The 20,402-nt window shown below is 37.4% G+C and overlaps 1 protein-coding gene across 4 annotated transcripts in view; it reads right to left on the bottom strand.

Moving 5' to 3' along the window:
• LOC150085548 (uncharacterized) overlaps window positions 1-20,402 on the bottom strand; it is a 265,285-nt gene that overhangs the window by 39,352 nt on the left and 205,531 nt on the right. For all 4 annotated transcript variants that reach the window (XM_090374108.1, XM_090374109.1, XM_090374106.1 and 1 more), the window contains one exon: window positions 4,144-4,527. In XM_090374108.1, coding sequence (XP_090230234.1) covers window positions 4,144-4,524 — 381 coding nt within the window. In that variant the 5' untranslated portion in view covers window positions 4,525-4,527. The remainder of the gene's footprint in view (window positions 1-4,143; window positions 4,528-20,402) is intronic.

Here is a 20,402-nt window from a genome sequence, read left to right on the forward strand (position 1 = left end):
AAAACTTTAGTACAATTCAGTTTATTTCTGTTTTTTTTGCAAAGCACCCAAATAAAAATTTGTAATTTCATTAAGGTTTGTCTTAGTTATTTATTTGTTGGTACTTTGTCATATTATCCCCTATTGGCAGATTTTGGAACTAATTTTTTTTTTTTTTTTTTTTTCCCCCCACGGGATCCTTCTCCCCATACCTTGAATAGTTTACTTACTAATTTTAGTGGCATTCCGCTTATTATTTAGAGCTACAGAGCTCTGAATAGGGATACTTAAATTATGGCCACCTTGTATATGTTCAATTTCAACTGAGGAATGGCACATCCATTTAACAAGAATTTGTACTATACAAAGTCAACCCTTTGTTGGATGCACCAGCAAAACAAACATAGTTGGTTGCAATGTCTCTCAGATACACACTAGGTTTCATATCTAAAAATTAAAGACTGTTTAAAAATCACCCTAGTTTATTCATAAATAACATACAAGAATTTCAAATGCTTATATGTTAAGAAATTTTTATTTTTACATAAATTTTTTTATATAAAATATTTTTATATAAAAAATTTTTCGTCTTCTTGTTCATGGAGCTTTTGTAGAGCATGATGTGCAAATCATTTCTGCATGTTCTTAAGCAGAAGTATTGCTTAAAATTTATGCATGAATACCTTGTCAGTCTGGTTCTCTTTGTTGCTTGCCAACAATTAGTGCACGGCTTGCGATTGCTCTCCCATTCTGCACTTGTACAAGGCTCAGTACTCTGTAACCTTGGTTGAAGGGAAGTTACACCTCAAGGGACTTGGCTCCTCCGATGAAGTTCATCAGCCACAAATTACGCAGAAAGTTGCTTTGCGGCTCTACTTTTTTCATTTCCCATGTAGATCACTTGTGCATTGATTCCACTAATGGAATAGAATATCACCATCGGCCAATGCCAACAAGCTTGCGCCACATTGTAAGTTGCACACATCTGATCCACGATATCTACTCCAGACTTGGTTGCATTATAAAATGTTAAAATTTCGGCTTTCAGCTGATCACCTGTTTCACAGTCAATGGCACCTTCAAAATGCAAGGAGAAAATCAAGATGACATTCTTTGATTTCTTTGGTACATAAGAAACAATCATTGCCTCATCCCTCAAGCCAAACAAACTCAATTTTTCAGGTCGGTCCTTGACTGACACAAATTCAACTGGGAGTTGTGGTTTGTTCTTTTTTTATTGTTCCAATATAAGAGAGTTTCCTTTTTCTGAGTTCCAAAACTAAATTGCCATCTGTAAACCAATTATCCGTCGTAATGTTCTATCCAGTCCCATGGATAGGTTCTGCCAGTCTTTTGACATCAGCTGGTCTATTGCTGATTTGGTACAGATCTTTGGGTTGCTTCTCTGCATATATTTCAAGATTGTAAGACTACAGCACCCTAGCAACTACTACTATATTTTGAGTCCATATTTGTTGGGCTTTGGTATATACTGTTTGAAACTGCATTTTCCTCTGAAGGCCTCTAATTTCTCATCAATAGTATATTCTGACCTGAAGAGTAACACATCTTGCAGTTTTCCACAAATTCAGTGAAAACCTCTCTTATGGGGGCAAGGTGATCTTGTAGTAGTAGTAGTAGTGGCATGTGATGCAAGAAAGCAAGTGTATGAGCTTATGCAGCATCAGCCAAAAAAAAAAAAATTAAAAAACAATTCCCTCTAAATGTTTGTCCAGTTCCTCCTTAAATTTATGTGACCTATCAACTTCCACAATGACAGATGGAAGTTTTTTCCAGCAATTAACCACCCACTGGCTAAAGGCAAATTTTCACACATCTATTCTACATCTGTCTTTCCTCAATCTTCTATCATCCCTGGTTTCTCAATTATTGAACCTTATACACCTGATGAGGAACTTTAAGCGTTTATGGTTCATTACTAAGCAAAATTTTTCACTGCCATTTCCATCAGTTCCCCATAACTCTTCCAATCTCTGTTTGTTACTCCAAAGTGATCCAGCTAAATAAAGAAGGCCAATGAAAGATTTTATCTCAATTTTGTCTGTAAATTTGGCATCTCTTTCCTGGCTATAGTTTGACTGAACAGTTTGAATACACTGATTTGTGTATTCAACAATTTCATCTAAAATTTTGTCTGTAATAAGGCAGTTCCATGCTTTGGAGGGTGGGCTACTGTTTCTCGCATGACTAATAACTCCATGCAATTTTGTTAGATTTTGAGATCTGAGGCAAATTTTTGTTGATCTCTTTACTTTCCTCCACTTTGTCAACTTATCTTTTCCTATGAAAAAACTATCAGTGTCGTCCTCTTCATTGCAAATTTCCTCCTCTGATGTAGCATCTTGTGCACTCTGAGTTTTCTTCTCTTGTTTCAATGTAAACCTCGTCGGATTCTATCCAGTCATCAATGCTTTCGTCACTTCCTCAGAAAACAGCAGGGCATCATTTGCATTAATTTGGTCTAAGCAATCAAAAGCAACGCAGTACTACTTACACAGATGGTCGCACCATATCTCACAGATACAAACAGCAGACTGAATCAAAATCAAAGGCTTGGGAAAAAGAAACCAATTTTAATGGCTTCCAAGAAACAATAAATTAAGCTACTGAGAAGCACAAATGCACTGCTACATCTTGTTCCAAGAAACAAAGAAAGATGTGATGTATGTATCTGAGAGATACAACAGCAACCGACGAAGGGTTAAATGAATATATGAGGTAAAGTTTTAAATGTTCTACAAGCTATAGGAACATGTGTGGGAAATGTTCTAAGTAACTTATAGTTTTATGGGTTCCAAAAACTGTTTCACTTGAAGGACTGTTGAGATATCAATTAAAAGTAGTCCAAAAATAGAAAAATCAAGTGGTGTAGTTTGGGAGACATGTGCAGTGAAAACGAAAGTGAAGTGTAATGAAATTATTTTTGCAGAAATGGGATGGATAAATGCGAGCTGTGATTGTCTAATACTGATATGCAGCTGGCACTTCTAAATTCCACTGAACAAAGGATGGATTTGTTAAAAAAAAATAAAACCTCAAGGGCAAATATTGCATCAGTTACTTTTTTTCTTTTGTTTATGCATTTAACTACTATTTCAATAAAGGAAATTAAATTTATTTAATTGTTTTAATTTTGTAGAATACTAAGCCTTCCCTTTTATTATATATATCATTTTTTTTCAAATAAAACTGCATTTGAGAAAATCAAATAAAAATGGAGGGAGTGGGTTATTGCTAATGGGATAAATACTTACTCCATTTACCACCTTTTGAATTACTTCTTGCTAAGTAAAATTAGTTCACTTTATGATGCCATCTTTATTTTCAATATTTTCTGAATACAACAGCGAAAAACCAATTTTTTATATTAAAAACAAATATTTTTAATTATTTTTTTGAAAGAAAAAAAAACGCCTCTCTTTAGATGTGCACTTCATATTTTGTATTCTCTCTTATTTACATATTATCCATTATTATCTTTGAATAACAGCAGGTGAAATGTCAAATCAAAAAACCAGCACACTTCGACCATTTAATGCTAGCCAGACTGTTCCATCACAGTGATGCAAAGGCATAATGACTAGATGCACTACCATAAAGCATTAATAACATGTGTAACAACTGATTGGATGTGAGAAGTGTATACTAATTTTAAATTTGTTTTTTTCAGCATGTTCATATAATTATTGAGAGTAGGCTGAACTTGGTCCTGCATTTTTCCTTTTGCATAATAACCAACAAAGATTTCTGGAATTTTCTTCAGAAAAATCAGAGAAATGCTTCACTGAAGGTGATTACGAATGTCAGCTGTGTGGACTGAGTAGATGAAGATCAGAACATCACTGAAGATCCTGCACTACCAGTGCTGGGTTAAAATAGGATGATTCACAAAACTAAGCACACTACAAAATGTAATCCTCATACTCTTACAAGGGTTACATTTGAGAAAAATGGGAATACTGAAAGTTTCTCACAGTGTAAGACAGATGAAATAAAAATTAGCAACAAATGAATAATGGCTCCAACTGAGTACATGGTACCACAGCAGATACATGCTGGATGACATTACACATTAAATATTACTGCATTATTATTAAAGACATTGACTGCAAGTATTATTAAAAATATTAAAATAGCATTTACCATTTTCTTCTCATTCAGAACCTCATCAAGAATGGCATTCTTTAAGTAATTAGTTCCAGGGGTATTAGTATTCCCTGATGATTGCTTTCCTACCAGAGGTGCATTAGCTGTCTTAGATACACATTCAGCAGAAGCCTCTTCACCTTTTAAACTAGCATCACTGCACAAATATCTTTCACTGTCTTCACCTGCATTATCTTTGTTGATTTTACAATTATTGTCTGTTTGAGACACAATGGAATTTTTGTCTGCCAACTGAGCTAACAATTTTGACTTAAGATTAATATTATGAGATACTTTTATAGCTGTTTGTGCACCATTAGATCTTTTGTCTTTTTCCTTTTCTCCTTTAGAAATAAGTGGAAGTGGCATTTTCTCCATTCTCTGGAATCACAAATTGTCAAAACATAAGTGTGCACATCATACAAAAAAATAACATATTTAAAAGATAGCATATTATTTCTACATTAATGTGTCCCAAGTTTTGAATAACCAATTTAAGAACAAACTTCTGTAACAACTCCTTTGTAAGTTGGACTACCAGTGTATTTTATTTTCACTGCATAACAGAATAAATTATCACACTTACATAGCTGATAAAATAGGAAACAAATTGCCACATTTACAAAATTTCACAAGGTCCAAAATTCATAAATTCAATTGGCTGTCATTTTCTAGATATTATATTATTAGCCATACGGTGCAAGGAAGCCTGAGGCTTATGCTGCACCAGCCAAAAAAAATTCCAGAGTTAGCGTGAGAGAGAGAGAGAGAGAGAGAAGTAGAAAGGAATCACCAAGAAAGAGAAGAATGATGACATCCAGCTCAGGACCCTGGGTGTGCCAAGCCCATAACTCACCAGATGTGAGCCCCTGGTACAGCTATCTAATTTATCTTAAAAATTGAAAAATGTATAACATCAATGTTATTGCAAAACTATGTTTAAAATAACACTACAGTGTGACCTAAAAATCATTATGCTTTCTGCACCATATACAGTACAATAACATTATTACAAAGCCAGCAGTTTGCCAATGGAAGCACAAATTGACTTTATAAAAAATAAACCAACTACCGCTTGGATTATAAATAATTTGATTAAATAAAAACAGAAACTAAGGCACAACTGTAGCTGTAGAGCCAAATTAGTGCTTTGTGTCACTCTAGGGGAGATTATTCAATGCTGTCCCTCCCACAAGCCTAATTTTTTTTTTTTTTAATTCGAAAATCTTAACACATTACCGTGAAGCAATTCTTATTAATGGAATCATTTTTAATAATAAAAATGATAAAGGAATATATTAAAAATTATGCAATTTTATTTTGTTCCTTTTTCGGAAAAAGGAACAAATTAAAATTATATGATTCTGTTGATGTTTTTTTTTTTTTTTTTACTCAAAAAAACTTTAAAAGTAACGGAGAATTGAATAGCAGCATATGCTATTCAAGCACAAAAAAGGCAAAATTGAACAATAAAGAAATTTAAAATAAAATAACAGTAGTAAATTTTATTTTCCAAGTCTTTCAGCAAGACACATTCTAGAAAAATACAATCACTTCCACATTTTGATAAGTATGTTCAATTAATAATTTTCAGTGCTGTAGGAGTAAATACCATGAAATTAAATTAAGTTCACAAACAGGTTCTTAAAATGGATGCATAAATCAAAAGGATCATCCAAATCATTATGTTTCATCCTAAGATTTGAAGTTTTCTGTAATACCTTTTAATGCCCGAAGTATAAAAATACAGGTAACCCTCAATAACACGGTAGTTAGGTTCCTACAAAATCTAGTGCAGTGCAAAACGTGTTATACAGGACTAAGAACCAGTACAAAAGGGTTCTATGTTTTTCAGGTTCATCTATATTTATCCATGTGCCCACCATATACATTTATGAGTGGCAACTTTATTATGCACACCTACCCTTTTCATGAAGTGGAGCTTTTCTTCATCATCATTCATACAATATTAAATAAAGGAAGTGAACAAATACATATAGATCTGTGCAATTCGGCACAAAAATGAAATAAAGGATTTAAGCGAATTTGAACATCGCATAGTAATCAGCACTACATGCCATGTGTATCTCAGAAATTGCAACCCTGTTGAGGTTTTATTTACAACTTATCTTGTGCATGAGGATTGAACCAAATAACATCCAGCCAATGGGTATCTTGTGGTCAGAAACATCTTGTGATAATGTAAGACACCAATGGTAGCTGACAAGAACTGTGCAATGCAACAGAAAAGCTACAATCAGTAAAACAACAACCCAATTGGGGTTAGGGTTGTTATTTGACCGATTGTATTTGGGTTACCACTCTTGTACAGGGCTTTCCAATAGTAACGCTCAATTTTTGTAACGCAATAAAACAAATTGTGAGAGTGATAGTGATCTATTTTTATTTTTATTATGAAGTATATGTGTTAACATTATGTTTTAAAAATTATATCAGATAAATGTCCGCCGTGGCTTTGTCTGGTTTGGTTAATCCTGGATACCCAATTGGTGATGACGTTATCGCATAAAAGTGGCTCAATTTCAGCAATAACGCGCCTAATGTTGGCCTTTAAGGCGGCAACCGTCCGTGGTTTGTTAGCATAGACTTTGGATTTTAGAAAGCCCCAGAGAAAAAAATCCAGTGGCAGGATTTGCCAAGTTGTCGTCGAAGACAGGCCAAGTTCTTGAGCCCGACGCGGAATGGACTGTTGCGGATTCTCACGCACACTTTCCCGGACTGCAGCAATATTTTCAACGGATCTTGCGTTTCGCTGACGTACAGGCACTTTCAGATTTGCCACAGACCCAGTTGCTTCGAATTTGTTTATTAAACGGCGAATTGTGGATTCTGAAGGACGTTCGTCGACACCATAAACTGCACAGAGTGCACGAAACGTTTGACGAATAGAACATTGGTTTTGATAATAATTTTTTACAATTTCGACTCGTTGCTCAGTCGTGTAACGCTCCATAATAAAATGCAGAGATTAACTGAATACGGCTACCAAAGATACCACCTGTGTGACTGTCGACTTCGTCATACGCTGTTGCCAAACATCGAGCGTTACTATTGGAAAACCCTTTAGTACAAGAGTTTTTGGGTTAGAATATTTTGGGTTACCACTCTTGTACTACAAAAGCAGTAACCCATATGCAAAACTGATTCTTGTTTTTTGCTGCAAGGTTCTGCTCCTGTCAGCAAAAAACAAGAAGGTACAGTCACAGCAAACTCATGACCAACACTGGAGGACTAGAAAAAACATTGACTAGACCAAAGAATTCCACTTCCTGCTGTTCCATGCTGATGAGAGGACTAGATTATGCAAACACTGAAGTCAGTGGACCTATCCTTACAGGTTCAGCGATGTGGACGGTAAGTGGCTGTGCAGTGTTGTCCTGGTGCACAGCAGACCCATTGATAGCAGTGTGTAGCAGAATTAGGATCTGAAAATTGTTTACAAATAGACAAATCTCTTCATGGTTGCAGCGTATTCATCTGTCAGTAGGTTCTTCCAACATGATACCATGTCACAAGAACAGAATTGTACAAAACTGGTAGCTGGAACATGAGTGAATTAAACTACTATGAGGGCCACCCATCACCAGATCTCAATCCAATTGAGCACCTGTGGGATGAAGTGGAACAAGCTCTTCATAGTAGAGGTCCAAAACCATCCAAATTGAAAAAAATTGTAAGAAGATAATGGGTCAACATGGACCAGCATCCCTGTGCCACGCTTTTTACAACTCACTGAGTCAATAACACAGTGAATACAGGTCTGAGGGCTGAAGGAATTCCTACTCACTATTAAATGTACCTAATAAAGTGTCCACTCGGTGTGTATCTCTCAGCAGATAGATAATTGTTTTTTAACTAAACAATGTTCCAAAATAAAGCTAGTGTAGTAATGGCTAATTTTACAGCTGAAAGCTTGAAGTACTGTTGATTATCTATATTAGATTCTTAGCAAAGCTTATTATCTTAGTACTCACCTCTAGATCCATATTGGTTTGGGTTAAATTTACATAAAGGAAATTGCTTTTTAATAGATTAATTAATTTAAAAACATGTCTCTAGGAAGAGGTAGTGCCCCAATTTTTCCTGGTTGTCATTAATAAAATTATATGAAGTAGATTCACGTAACCCTAACCAAAATGGATCTAGAGGTGAGTACTAAGATAATAAGATTAGACACATGTCACTGGCATCTGACACACCATGTGAGAATGGGAATTACTCAGAAGAAAGATAAATGCTCTTGCTCGTATCTGTTAAAATACCAAACAAAAAATTAATTTTTATCCAGCTTTTTGGGCTTAGGTGAGGATTTTGAAGTCCACTGCATGCTCTGATGCTTTGTCTCTGGATTGTAAAACATCAAACACCCATCTGAAGTGACAATACACTTGATCCTGATTTTGAGGAAATCATCATTGTCTTGACAATTCCAGATGAAGTTTTCGCATGACAATGCTCTTCATTAATTCTGGCTGGACAGCACAGATTTTCTTTTCCTCTAAATCTTCGTGCAGAATTTTGACAGATCATCTCATTATTTATTATCCCATAGGAACTAATTATTGTTGGTGAGGTTACTGTCAGGGAGACGGGGAATATATCACGCAAAAAGGATAGGTGGTAGAGGACCAGGGTATATTTGCCAGGAGCAAAAGTTGATGACATTATAGAGTGGATATCATCTTTTAAGGGCACAAAAGGTGATATTGTTGTACACATTGGGACTAATGACATTAAGAGTAAGAAATCTGCAGATTTACTTAACAAATACAATGTTGAAAAAAAGTTGCAAGTTAGGGTAAATATTATTGAGTGTCTGCAATTCTGCCCAGACAGGAGGAGGGAGTATATGATGAGAGCCTTGCCAATCAATTCGGCCCTGCAGAGAATATGCAAGATTCATGTGGCAGAATTTTTTTTAGCATGATCTGTGCTTGTTAACAGAAGAGACTGCTTCTACAGGGATGGGGTACACTTAAATAGAAAGGGTGCAAGAATATCTGCTGATGCTATCAAGGCAGTGTTAGGTGGGTTGTAAAACTGTTAGCTTGTGGGATTGACAGTCTAAAAGATTAATAGTGGTCGCAGGCAGAGGCAAAAGTGATTCTTGCACTGCTTCTATTAGAATGAGCAGCAGCCTGGAAAGCAAAGCGCTGAGGATTTCCAGGACTGCTGGGAGTCGTCATGGAACAAGTAAATACATGGGCTGTGTTAGGGTAACTAAGAATAGAAACAGGTGCATGCATACTTGCATGTACACCAATGCTAGGAGTGTAGTTAATAAATTCGATGAGCTTGAAGTGCTAGCCAAGACATCAAAGGCAGATATCATTGGGATATCAGAGACATGGTGTCACACAGACATAAGCAGTGCAGAATTGGAATTTGTGGAGTACAATGTGTACAGAAAGGATAGAAAGGGAGGAGGGATTATGCTGTTAGTTAAGAAACACAAATTCTAAGGAAGTGCATTCAATTAAAATTGGTGGATAATGCAATGTTGACTCAGTGCAGTGTAACATAAGCACTGAGAAAGGGAAAATGAAAGTAGGTGAGTGTTGTAGACCTAATGACTCTGATGAGTAAAATGAACAATTCTGCAGAGAAACAGAGTGGGTCAGTAAATCAGAATGTCTTAAAATGGGGAATTTTAACTTTCCAGATATTGACTGGAACTTGTGGATTGGTCACTCACACGCTAGCAGGAGTTTTGTAGATTTATTGGATGACTGTGTTCTACAGCCAACATATTCAAGAGGCAACCAGAGGGAATAATGCTATAAATCTGATTATCAGCAATGATTATTCATGCATTAAGAATTTGCACATAAAGGAACCACTGGGTGACAGTGATCACAGTGCATAGATGTGGGATTTACTTAAAGAAGTAACCACCATCAAGGGTAAAGGGAAGGGTTTGTGGTTTCATAAAGGTGACTACAGTGGTCTCAGCTGGTGCTTCCATAGCCAGGTGGGCAGGAGTAGCAGTGCGTAGCACACGCTTCTTGATTAGACCAGGGTTCGAAACCATGACCACCAAATACAGAGGATGCGCAAAAGTCAGCAAATGACCACCGCATATCCCCGGAGCAATATGGCCTTAGTTGCTAATGCTCCTAAAAACCAAATAACAACAACAACTGGTCTCAGACAGTTTTTAAATTTTATACAGTGGGATCAACTGATGATGTTACCAACAGTGAATTCTAAATGGAACGCCTTCAGGGACTTAAACTTGGAGGCTACAAGGCTTTTCATACCAACTAAGAAATACTGTTCAAGGTTTAGGTCTAAATGAATGTCAGATGAATTAATGAGGCTCGTGGCAGAGAAGAAAAATGCATGAGATGCATATAAATCAAGTCACAAAGGAGGTTAGGCAAGCAAAGACAGATTACAAGAGATCTTTGGCAAAGGATGCAGAGAAAAACAGCAAAAAGTTCTTTACTTATGTAAACTCTAGAAGGAAAGGGATGAATCGGATTGGTTCACTTAACACAAATCGTTTGACTATTGACGATCATGCTCAGGTAGCTAATAAACAATGTGTATTTTGCTTCTACGTTCACACACGAGGAATTAATTATACAAGGAGGAGAATGCCAGAAGTTTATCAAACTCTAACAGGGAGCTAATTGATTTTGTATTAACTGAGAGCAAAGTGGAGGAGAAATTGTTACAGTTAATAAACAATGTGTATTTTGCTTCTACATTCACACACGAGGAATTAATTATACAAGGAGGAGAATGCCAGAAGTTTATCAAACTCTAACAGGGAGCTAATTGATTTTGTATTAACTGAGAGCAAAGTGGAGGAGAAATTGTTACAGTTAAACATAAGGAAGGCACATGGGGCGAATGGGATCTATCCAGTTATATTAAAGGAGGATGCAAAAGAATTAAGCAAACCCTTAGCCATAATTATGAGAGCTTCCTTCAACTCAGGGGAGATCCCCATGAACTGGAGGCATGCAAATGTATCCCCAATTCACAAAGAGGTGACAAAGAGGTGACAAAAGGTGACACAAGACCTGTTAGTTTAACTTGTGTTCCGGGAAAATAATGGAGTCACTGGTTAAAAAGCATTGTAGGATCACGTAATTATGAGAGCTTCCTTGGACTCAGGAGAGGTATCCAGGAACTGGAGTTGTGCAAATGTTACCCCAATTAATGAAGGAGGATCAAAGGGTAATGCATGTAATTATAGTCCTGTTAGTTTAACTTCTGTTCTGGGGAAATTAATGGAATCACTGGTTAAAGAAGCACTGCATCTAGAGAAAACTTCAGTTATAGTTCAAACACAGCATGGGTTTGTTAAGGGGAATCACAATTGGTCTTGTCTGACCAATGTGATTGGATTCTACGATGTTATTTGTTTGTTATTTGGTTTTTAGGAGCATTAGCAACTAAGGCCATATTGCTCCGGGAACATGCGGTGGTCATTCCCTGACCTTTCCGCATACTCCGTATTTGGTGGTCTCAGGCTCGAACCCCGGTCTAATCAAGAAGTGTGTGTTACGCACTGCTGCTCCTGCCCATCTGGCTACGGAGGCACCTTCTATGATGTGGTTACAAAGGAACTGGATGCAAAAAATTATATTGATATCATATGCTTGGATCTTAGGAAAGGTTTGATGCTGTTGCACATAGAAGACTACTGTACAAATTGGAGCAGTATTAAGCCTGATATACCTTCATCTATATCATTGATAAATACACAAAATAACAATGGGCCCAACACCGAATCCTGGGAGACTCCACTAATAACGTTAGTCCACAAAGAGCAGTTTCCATTGATTACCACTCTGTTGTCTCCCACTCAACCATTCTTTTATCCATAGCAGTAATTTGCCCTTAATGCCATTAGCATTAGTAGAGTAGAGGCATTAGTAGAGGCAAGAAAGCAAAGCTTATGCAGCATCAGCCAAAAAAAAAAAAAAAAAAAAAAAAAAAACACTTCCACTTCACCCCTCCATTCATTCGAAATACCTGTCCAGCTGAGCCTTAAATTTATTTAGGCTATCAACTTCCACGACAAGGGATGAAAGTCTGTTCCACCAACCAACTACCCGCTGGCTAAAGGCAAATTTCTGCATGTCAATTCTACATCTGTCTTTCCTCAATGTGAATTTATGCCCTCTCAGGTGTTTATTCTGAGCAAGAGGAAGAATCCCATCAGCACTGAGCATGCTCAAAACAATTCAAGGCTTTATACACCTCTATCAGATCACCTCGCTGGTGCCTAGTCTCCAGACACTGTAATTTGCAAAACTTTAGCCTTTCTTCGTAAGAGTATCCCTTTGTTCCATTCACTAATCTTGTTGCCCTTCTCTGTACTCATTCCAGCAGCTCTACATCCTTCTTGAAATGAGGCCTCCAGACCTGTATACAGTACTCAAGGTGTGGCCTGACCATTGCCTTATACAAGGGAATAATCACCTCCTTATCCCTAGTAGAAAAATTCCTGTATATCATTGACAAGACACAATGAGACCCGGGGGTAATCGTGCAGGCAGATATGAAGTTCTCTGAGCAGTGCAGACAGGCTGCAAGAGTTGTTGGCGCATAGGCTTCTGTGGCCATAATGCACCTCCCACTGTTTTTGCAGTACTTTGATCCAAGCCCGAGGTGGGAATCGAACCCGCGATCTTTGGGTTGCCAGGCAGGCACTTTACCCACCCGGCTAGCCCGGTCGGTGGTCATTCAGGTGTCTGCCACAGCTAAAGGTTTGCTGAAACAGTGTTTACCAATATTATTTGGGCTGTTTGAGAAGAAAAAAACTGCCAATCAAAGCAAGAGATGCTGTTACCGGCACCAAGCAAAAACATACCATGGAGAGCAAGCCTGTATACAGAATTTAGTTTTCATTACATTTAAAAAAAAAAAAAAAACCATACTAACTAACACAGATGTCATGATATCTGGGGAGAAAGACATGTTGCCAATGGAATGAGTAGGTAATTTTAATCCATAGCCCAAACAGATTTTCCACATATGAGATGTGGCAATAAAGTTCCAGGATCGGTGCTGTTGAGGTCACGTTCCATGAGTTCGAAAATAAACAGAAGTGGTAGGCTGTTGTTCAAACTTCATCCAACAGATGGTGGTACAAAGATTGACCAGGATGCTGACAGGTTGCAAGTAACAACTTGTTTCATTAGTAGCATTAGCATTCCGTGCCAAGACTTTGTAATGAAGCAATGAATGAATATCAAATTTTGCTTTAAACTGGGAAAACTACAATATAAATGTGTGAAACATTAAAAACTGTTTATGGTGATCAAACGTTAAATTGTGCCAGCATGTTTGAGTGGGATAAGCGGTTCAAAGATAAACGTGGTTGTTCGCAATGACCAAAGAAGTGGGTGTCAACTTCTCGAAATGAGGAGAGAATTGCAAAAGTTCTGGAAATTGTGGCAAGAGCTCATCGTTTGATCAGCAAGAGATTAATCGTTTGATCCAAAAAATGATGGTGGATATGAATAAGGAGATGATTCTTCAAATTCTGCATGAAGATTTAGAAGACCTGTGCAAAATTTGTGCCAAACAGCCCCACATATGAGCAGAAGCAAATGAAGAGTGTCCTCAAGTGAAGACCATTCAGACTTGTGAAGATGGTCCTAATTTCCTCAACTGTACTGTCACTGGAGATGAATGTTGGGTGTTTAAGTACAACCCAGAAACGAAGTGACAAAGCATGCCATGGACTTCAAAATCATGTTTTTTGACAAACAGGATGAAGGAATTTGTATTTGAAGGGGAAAGTGTTGATGCTGCATTCTACATACAAGTAATTCAAAGACTATTCAGGCACATTACCTTGGTGAGGCTGCAATTTCAAGAGAAAGACAGCTGGTTCTTGTTGCATGAAAATAAATGCCCCCACCCATTCTGTACTTGTTGTTGTTGTTATTTGGTTTTTAGGAGCATTAGCAACTAAGGACATATTGCTCCAGAAATATGCGGTGGTCATTTCCTGACCTTTCCGCATCCTCCGTATTTGGCACTACTGCTCTTGCCCACCTGGCTACGGAGGCCCCTGTACTTGTTGTGAAGACATTTCTGACAAACCAGCCACCCTACTCTCCCAATCTAGCACCAGCAGACTTTTTCCTCTTTCCCAAGGTGAAAACTGCCCTCAAAGGAAAGAGATTTCAGGATGTTAAGGACATAAAGAAAAACTGAATATCATCTCTTTGGATGCCTTCACTGACTCTTTCCAGAAATCTTAAGAATAGTGTCTCATTCAATCAGGTAGTAATTACTTTTAATAAAAATAAAACCATTTTTGACCACCCTCACTTTGTCTTCTTTTTATTGCGCCAGTCCAGGAACTTTACTGCAACACTTTGTAAACTTACACCACCCAGCAATATTTCAGTTTGGTCACTATTCTTGTTCAATTTCATAATTAACAAATATGCATATAATCAAATATGCAAGTGTCAATCAATTACTGCAGATTGTTGTTGTTGTAGATAATTATGCAGCTAATTAATCTATTATCTGCATAATCAACTTATCTGCAGGTAATAGATTAATTTGATTATTGAAATAATCATTTATTAATTTGCTTATGCCAATACTAGTATAAGGAGTAATTATTCCACTGCATAAGGCAGTGGTGTGCAAACTATGGGGCGCAACCCCTCTGGGGGTCGTGGGATAAATTAAAGGGGTAGTGGCAATTTTTAAATAAAATTAGTTATTGTGTACATAAAAGCTAAAAAACTTATTTTTTATTAAAACTTACTTTTTATTTTTTGTTAAAATTATTTTTCAATACTGTAGGTGTAGAGACCTTACTACTCGAACGAAGTCTGAGATATGAATGAACCCTATTGCCACTCTTTACTTTTTAGGGTGATTTCGAATGTGATACAGGTGGCTTTCTTACTTATTGTCCTTGTGGGTAATATGCCTTAATTTGCTCACCAGCTATGGACACACAGAAAGCAGCTGACTAGCGTGACTTCTCAGTACTACTCAATTGCTGAACCGTAATCCCTTTAGCTCTTAATTTGTGCTTCCTACAGCAGAAATTTCTGAAATTGCTTAAAGGTCAGAGATGCAAATACACGGTGGCAGTAAACAACAAGTTTGTTGCATGCACACTTTATAATGCTTCATAATTTGATGCTTTCACATCAACTTGGATGTGTTTTTCATTCTTCTGGTACTTTTTATATTATCATTGTTTTTAAGAAGAAAAAATACATATTTTTATATATTTTACCATGGACAATTGGGTAATCAGAACAAATGGTCGAGGAGTGACAACAATAATGTTGCAACAGATACTTCAGAAGCTGAAAGGGTAAGAAGTGTATCATGTGAAAATTTGGACACTAATGTTATTTCAAGTGTAGTGCAACCACTAATTTCTGGTAAAGAGCCATCATATTCCAAATGAAATAGAATAGAAAATATCAAGAAAAATTTATGAAGTATGGCTTTACTTAGTGTTGTTGACGATGAGTAAGGTCCTTTGTGCATAATATGCTACGAAAAAAATGGCTAACGAATTAAATGAAAAAAAAGACACTTACATACAAAGCATCCAGAGCTTTAAAAATGTTCACCTGGTGTTGTGGAAGTGGGTAAGATGAATAAATTTAAGAAAAAATTGGGCAAATTACAGTCTGCATTTTAAGAAAAGTCCTCTATTTTACTGCTGATAAGAAATCTGAACTACATTTCTAATGGAAATTTCAAATGTTACTAGGGATGGGATACACTTAAATAGAAAGGGTGCAAGAATATTTGCTGATGCTATCGAGGCAGTGTTAGGTGGGTCGGAAAACTGCTACCTTGGGGGGAGACAAAGACCAATAGATTGACAGTAGCCACTGGCAGAGGTGAAAGAGATTCTTGCACTGCTTCTATTAGAATGAGCAGAAGCCTGAAAAACAAGATGCATGGTATTTCAGAGACTGCTGGGAGCCATTACGGTACAAGTAAACACATGGGTTGTGTTAGGGTAGCTAAGAATAAAAACAGGTGCAGGTATACTTGCGTGTACACCAATGCTAGGAGTTTAGTAAATAAATTTGATGAATTTGAGGTATTGCTCAAAACATCAAAGGCAGATATTGTTGGGATATCAGAGACATGGTGTCACACAGATATACGGGATGCAAAACTGCAATTTGGGGAGTACAACGTCTACAGAAAGGATAGACAGGATAGGAAGGGGGAGGGGTTATGCTATTAGTTAAGAAACACATAAAAACCAAGGAAGTGAAGCCAGTCGACATCGCTGGACAGTGCAGTGTTGAGTCAGTTTGGTGTGACATAAGCATTGGGAGATCAAAATTGAGAGTAGGAGTGTGCTATAGGCCTAATGACTCTGATGAGTATAATAAGGAACTGTACAGGGAAATAGAGTGGGCCAGTAAATCAGAGAGTCTTATAATGGGAGATTTTAATTTCCCAGATATTGACTGGAATTTGGGGGCTGGTTACTCACACACTAGCAGGGTTTTAGTGGATTTATTGGATGATTGTTTTCTACATCAGCATGTTCGGGAGGCAACTAGAGGGAGTAATACTCTTGATTTGATTATCAGCAGTGATTCTTCATGCATTAAGAATCTGCAGATAAATGAACCACTAGGTGGCAGTGATCACAGTGTGCTGAAGTGGGATTTACTCAAAGAGATAACTACCATTAGGGGTAAAGGGAAGGGTTATTGCTTCCGTAAAAGCGACTACGATGGACTGAGACAGTATTTAAATTCTATACAGTGGGACCAACTGATGATGTTACCAACAGCAAATTCAAAATGGGAAGCATTCAAAGAACTTATCTTGCAAGCTACTAGGCTTTACATACCAACTAAGAAATATTGTTCAAGGTTTAGGCCAAAATGGATGTCAGATGAACTAATGAGGCATATGGCAGAGAAGAAAAATGCATGGGATACTTACAAATTAACACATGACACAGAAGCCTATGATAGATACAAGTTGATATGCAACCAAGTTACAAAGGAGGTTAGGCAGGCGAAGGCAGATTACGAGAAATCCTTGGCAAGGGATGCAAAGAAAAACAGCAAAGAGTTCTTTACTTATGTAAACTCTAGAAGGAAGGGGATGAATCAGATTGGTCACCTTGATATTGATGGGTCAAGTGTTGATGATCCTGCTCAGGTAGCTAACAAACTAAATGAATATTTTGCATCGACATTCACACATGAGGAGTTATTCAGCAAGGGGAATGCCAGAGGTGTATTCAACTCTAGCAGTAAGCTACAGAATCTTGAAATAACTGGGAGTAAAGTGGAGGAGAAACTGTTGAAGATAAACACAAGAAAGGCACCCGGGGTGGATGGGATCTATCCAGTTATATTAAAGGAGGCAGCAAAGGAAGTAAGCAAACCCTTAGCCATAATTATGAGAGCTTCCTTGGACTTAGGGGAGGTACCCATAGACTGGAAATGTGCAAATGTGACCCCAATTCACAAAGGAGGATCAAAGGCTGACACAAGTAATTACAGACCTGTGAGCTTAACTTATGTTCCAGGAAAATTAATGGAGGCACTGGTTAAAGAAGCACTGCAGGATCATTTAGACAAGACTTCAGTTATAGCTCAGACACAGCATGGTTTTGTTAAGGGGAAGTCTTGCCTGACCAACTTGATTGGTTACTATGATGCAGTCACAAAAGAACTGGATGCAGGGAATAACTTTGATATTATATACTTGGATCTTAGAAAGGCTTTTGATACTGTTGCACATGGAAGACTGCTACACAAATTGGAGCAGTGTGACATTGGAGGCAAATTGTTGCTATGGATAAAGGGGTGGTTGAGGGGGAGAAGACAGAGAGTGGTAATCAATGGACACTGCTCATCGTGGACTAATGTTATTAATGGAGTCCCTCAGGGCTCAGTGTTGGGTCCATTATTGTTTTCTGTATTTATAAATGATATTGATGATGATATATCTAGCTTAATGTTCAAGTTTGCAGACGATACAAAGGTTGGCAGGGTTGTCAAGGACACTACTGACACTATGCTGCTGCAACAGGATCTGGAAAGGTTGAGCAGATGGGCTGAGAGGTGGCAAATGAAGTTTAACATTGACAAATGTAAAGTACTACACAGGGGAAACAGCAACCCCAGAGCAACGTATCAACTCTGTGGTACTACACTGACAGTGGTAGAGAATGAAAGGGACTTGGGGGTGGTTGTGCAGGCAGATATGAAGTTCTCTGATCAGTGCAGACGGGCTGCAAGAGTAGCTCATGGAGTATTGTCAATGATATATACAGGAATTTTTCCAGCAGGGATAAGGAGGTGATTATTCCATTGTATAAGGCAATGGTCAGGCCACACCTAGAGTACTGTATACAGGTCTGGAGGCCTCATTTCAAGACGGATGTAGAGCTGCTGGAACGAGTACAGAGAAGGGCAACAAGATTAGTGAATGGAACAAAGGGGTGCTCTTACGAAGAAAGGCTTAAGTTTTGCAAATTACAGTGTCTGGAGACTAGGCACCAGCGAGGTGATCTGATAGAGGTGTATAAAGCCTTGAATGGTTTAAACATGCTCAATGCTGATGGGATTCTTCCTCTAGCTCAGAAAAATCACCTGAGAGGGCATAAATTCAAATTGAGGAAAGACAGATGTAGGATAGATGTGCGGAAATTTGCCTTTAGCCAGCGGGTGGTTGGTTGGTGGAACAGACTTCCATCCCTTGTGGTGGAGGTTGATAGCCTAAATAAGTTTAAGGCTCAGCTGGACAGGTATTTTGAACGAACAGAGGGGTGAAGTGGAAGTGGGTTTTTTTTTTTTTTTTTGGCTGATGCTGCATAAGCTTGCTTTCTTGCATCAAATGCCTCTACTAATGCTAATGCTAATACTAGGAATTTGTTCTAACATATCAGAACTTTTTGCAAAAAAAAAATACTAGAGGGTCTTCTGATTTATCTATTTTTATATACAGCAATACCTCGCATAGCGTGGCTTAAATCAGTACAGGAATCACTATAGTGCAGTTTATAATCTGTGACTGCGATTGACAATGAGGTCATATATGGCTGACATTTTTCTAAAATTTTCTAGAATGATCTCCATAAATTTGCATCACTTGCTTATTCTAGATCTTTCTGCAAGTTTATACAATGCATATGTACTATATATAAGTATTGGCATCACCTACTTCCAAAAGTAGTCTAAGTTCAGCTTCTTCTTAAGCACGGTGTATCCTTTTGTGAATTTTTTTTTCTTAGTGATCCCTTTATTATGAGTGAAAAAAGAAAGTGGGATGATACCAAGCCAAAGCAACGTAAATGGTTGAAATTAAAAAAGAAACTTGGAATCATCAAATGCCATGAAGATGCTTTGTTTACCAAACTAGCACGAGAGAAAAGGAATAAATGAATCTATAATAAAAATTGTAAAAGAAAAGAATCAGTACAAAGAGTATGGAATAACTACCGACTCGTTTGCCTAGAAAACAATCATAAAGAAAAGGAGCGCTCTAAAGGTAAATATGGTATGTCTGCTATCGATATGGAAAGAAGATTGCAATCAGAAGCGAATCCTGTTAAATCAAATGGAAATTCAAACAAAAGCTACGAGTCTTTTCAACGCACAAAGAAAATGTAACAGAAGAAAATTATGGAGAAGGGACAACTGACGAAACATTTTCGGCAAGTCGTAGTTGGTTCCTTCATTTTAAAAAACGCTCAGGGGATTCATAATGTCCGTATTGTAGGCAAAAGTGCTAGTACAGACAAAGATGCTGCCAAAAAATATCCTAAAGAATTTATTTTTTATCCTAAAATTTATATCCTAAAAAATTTATAGAAATAATTGAAAAGGTGGGTACAAAGATAACCAAATTTTTAATGTTGATGAAACGGGTTGGTTTTGGAAAAAAAAATGCCTTCTAGAACTTTTCTATCAGAAATTGAAAAAATTCAACCAGGTTACAAGCCATCAAAAGATAGTCTCCAGATGCACATCTGCCTAGCAGATGTGCATCTGGAGATTTTAAATTAAAACCCATGCTTGTGTATTGTGCGGAAAACTGCCGAGCACTTAGCGGTTATGCATAGAAGGCTCTCCCAATTGTTTGGCATTCAAATAAAAAAGCTTAGGTAACGAAAACTTTGTTTGAAGACTGGTTTAAAACTTACTTTTGTTCTGCAGTCAAACGTGACTGCAAAGAAAACATGGATTTTAAAGCTTTGTTGTTATTGGATAATGCACCAGGGCATCCAACTG

Source organism: Mastigoproctus giganteus, chromosome 5, assembly GCF_048544385.1.
Source record: "Mastigoproctus giganteus isolate SK-2022 chromosome 5, ASM4854438v1, whole genome shotgun sequence".
Classification (NCBI taxonomy): Eukaryota; Metazoa; Arthropoda; class Arachnida; order Uropygi; family Thelyphonidae; genus Mastigoproctus; species Mastigoproctus giganteus.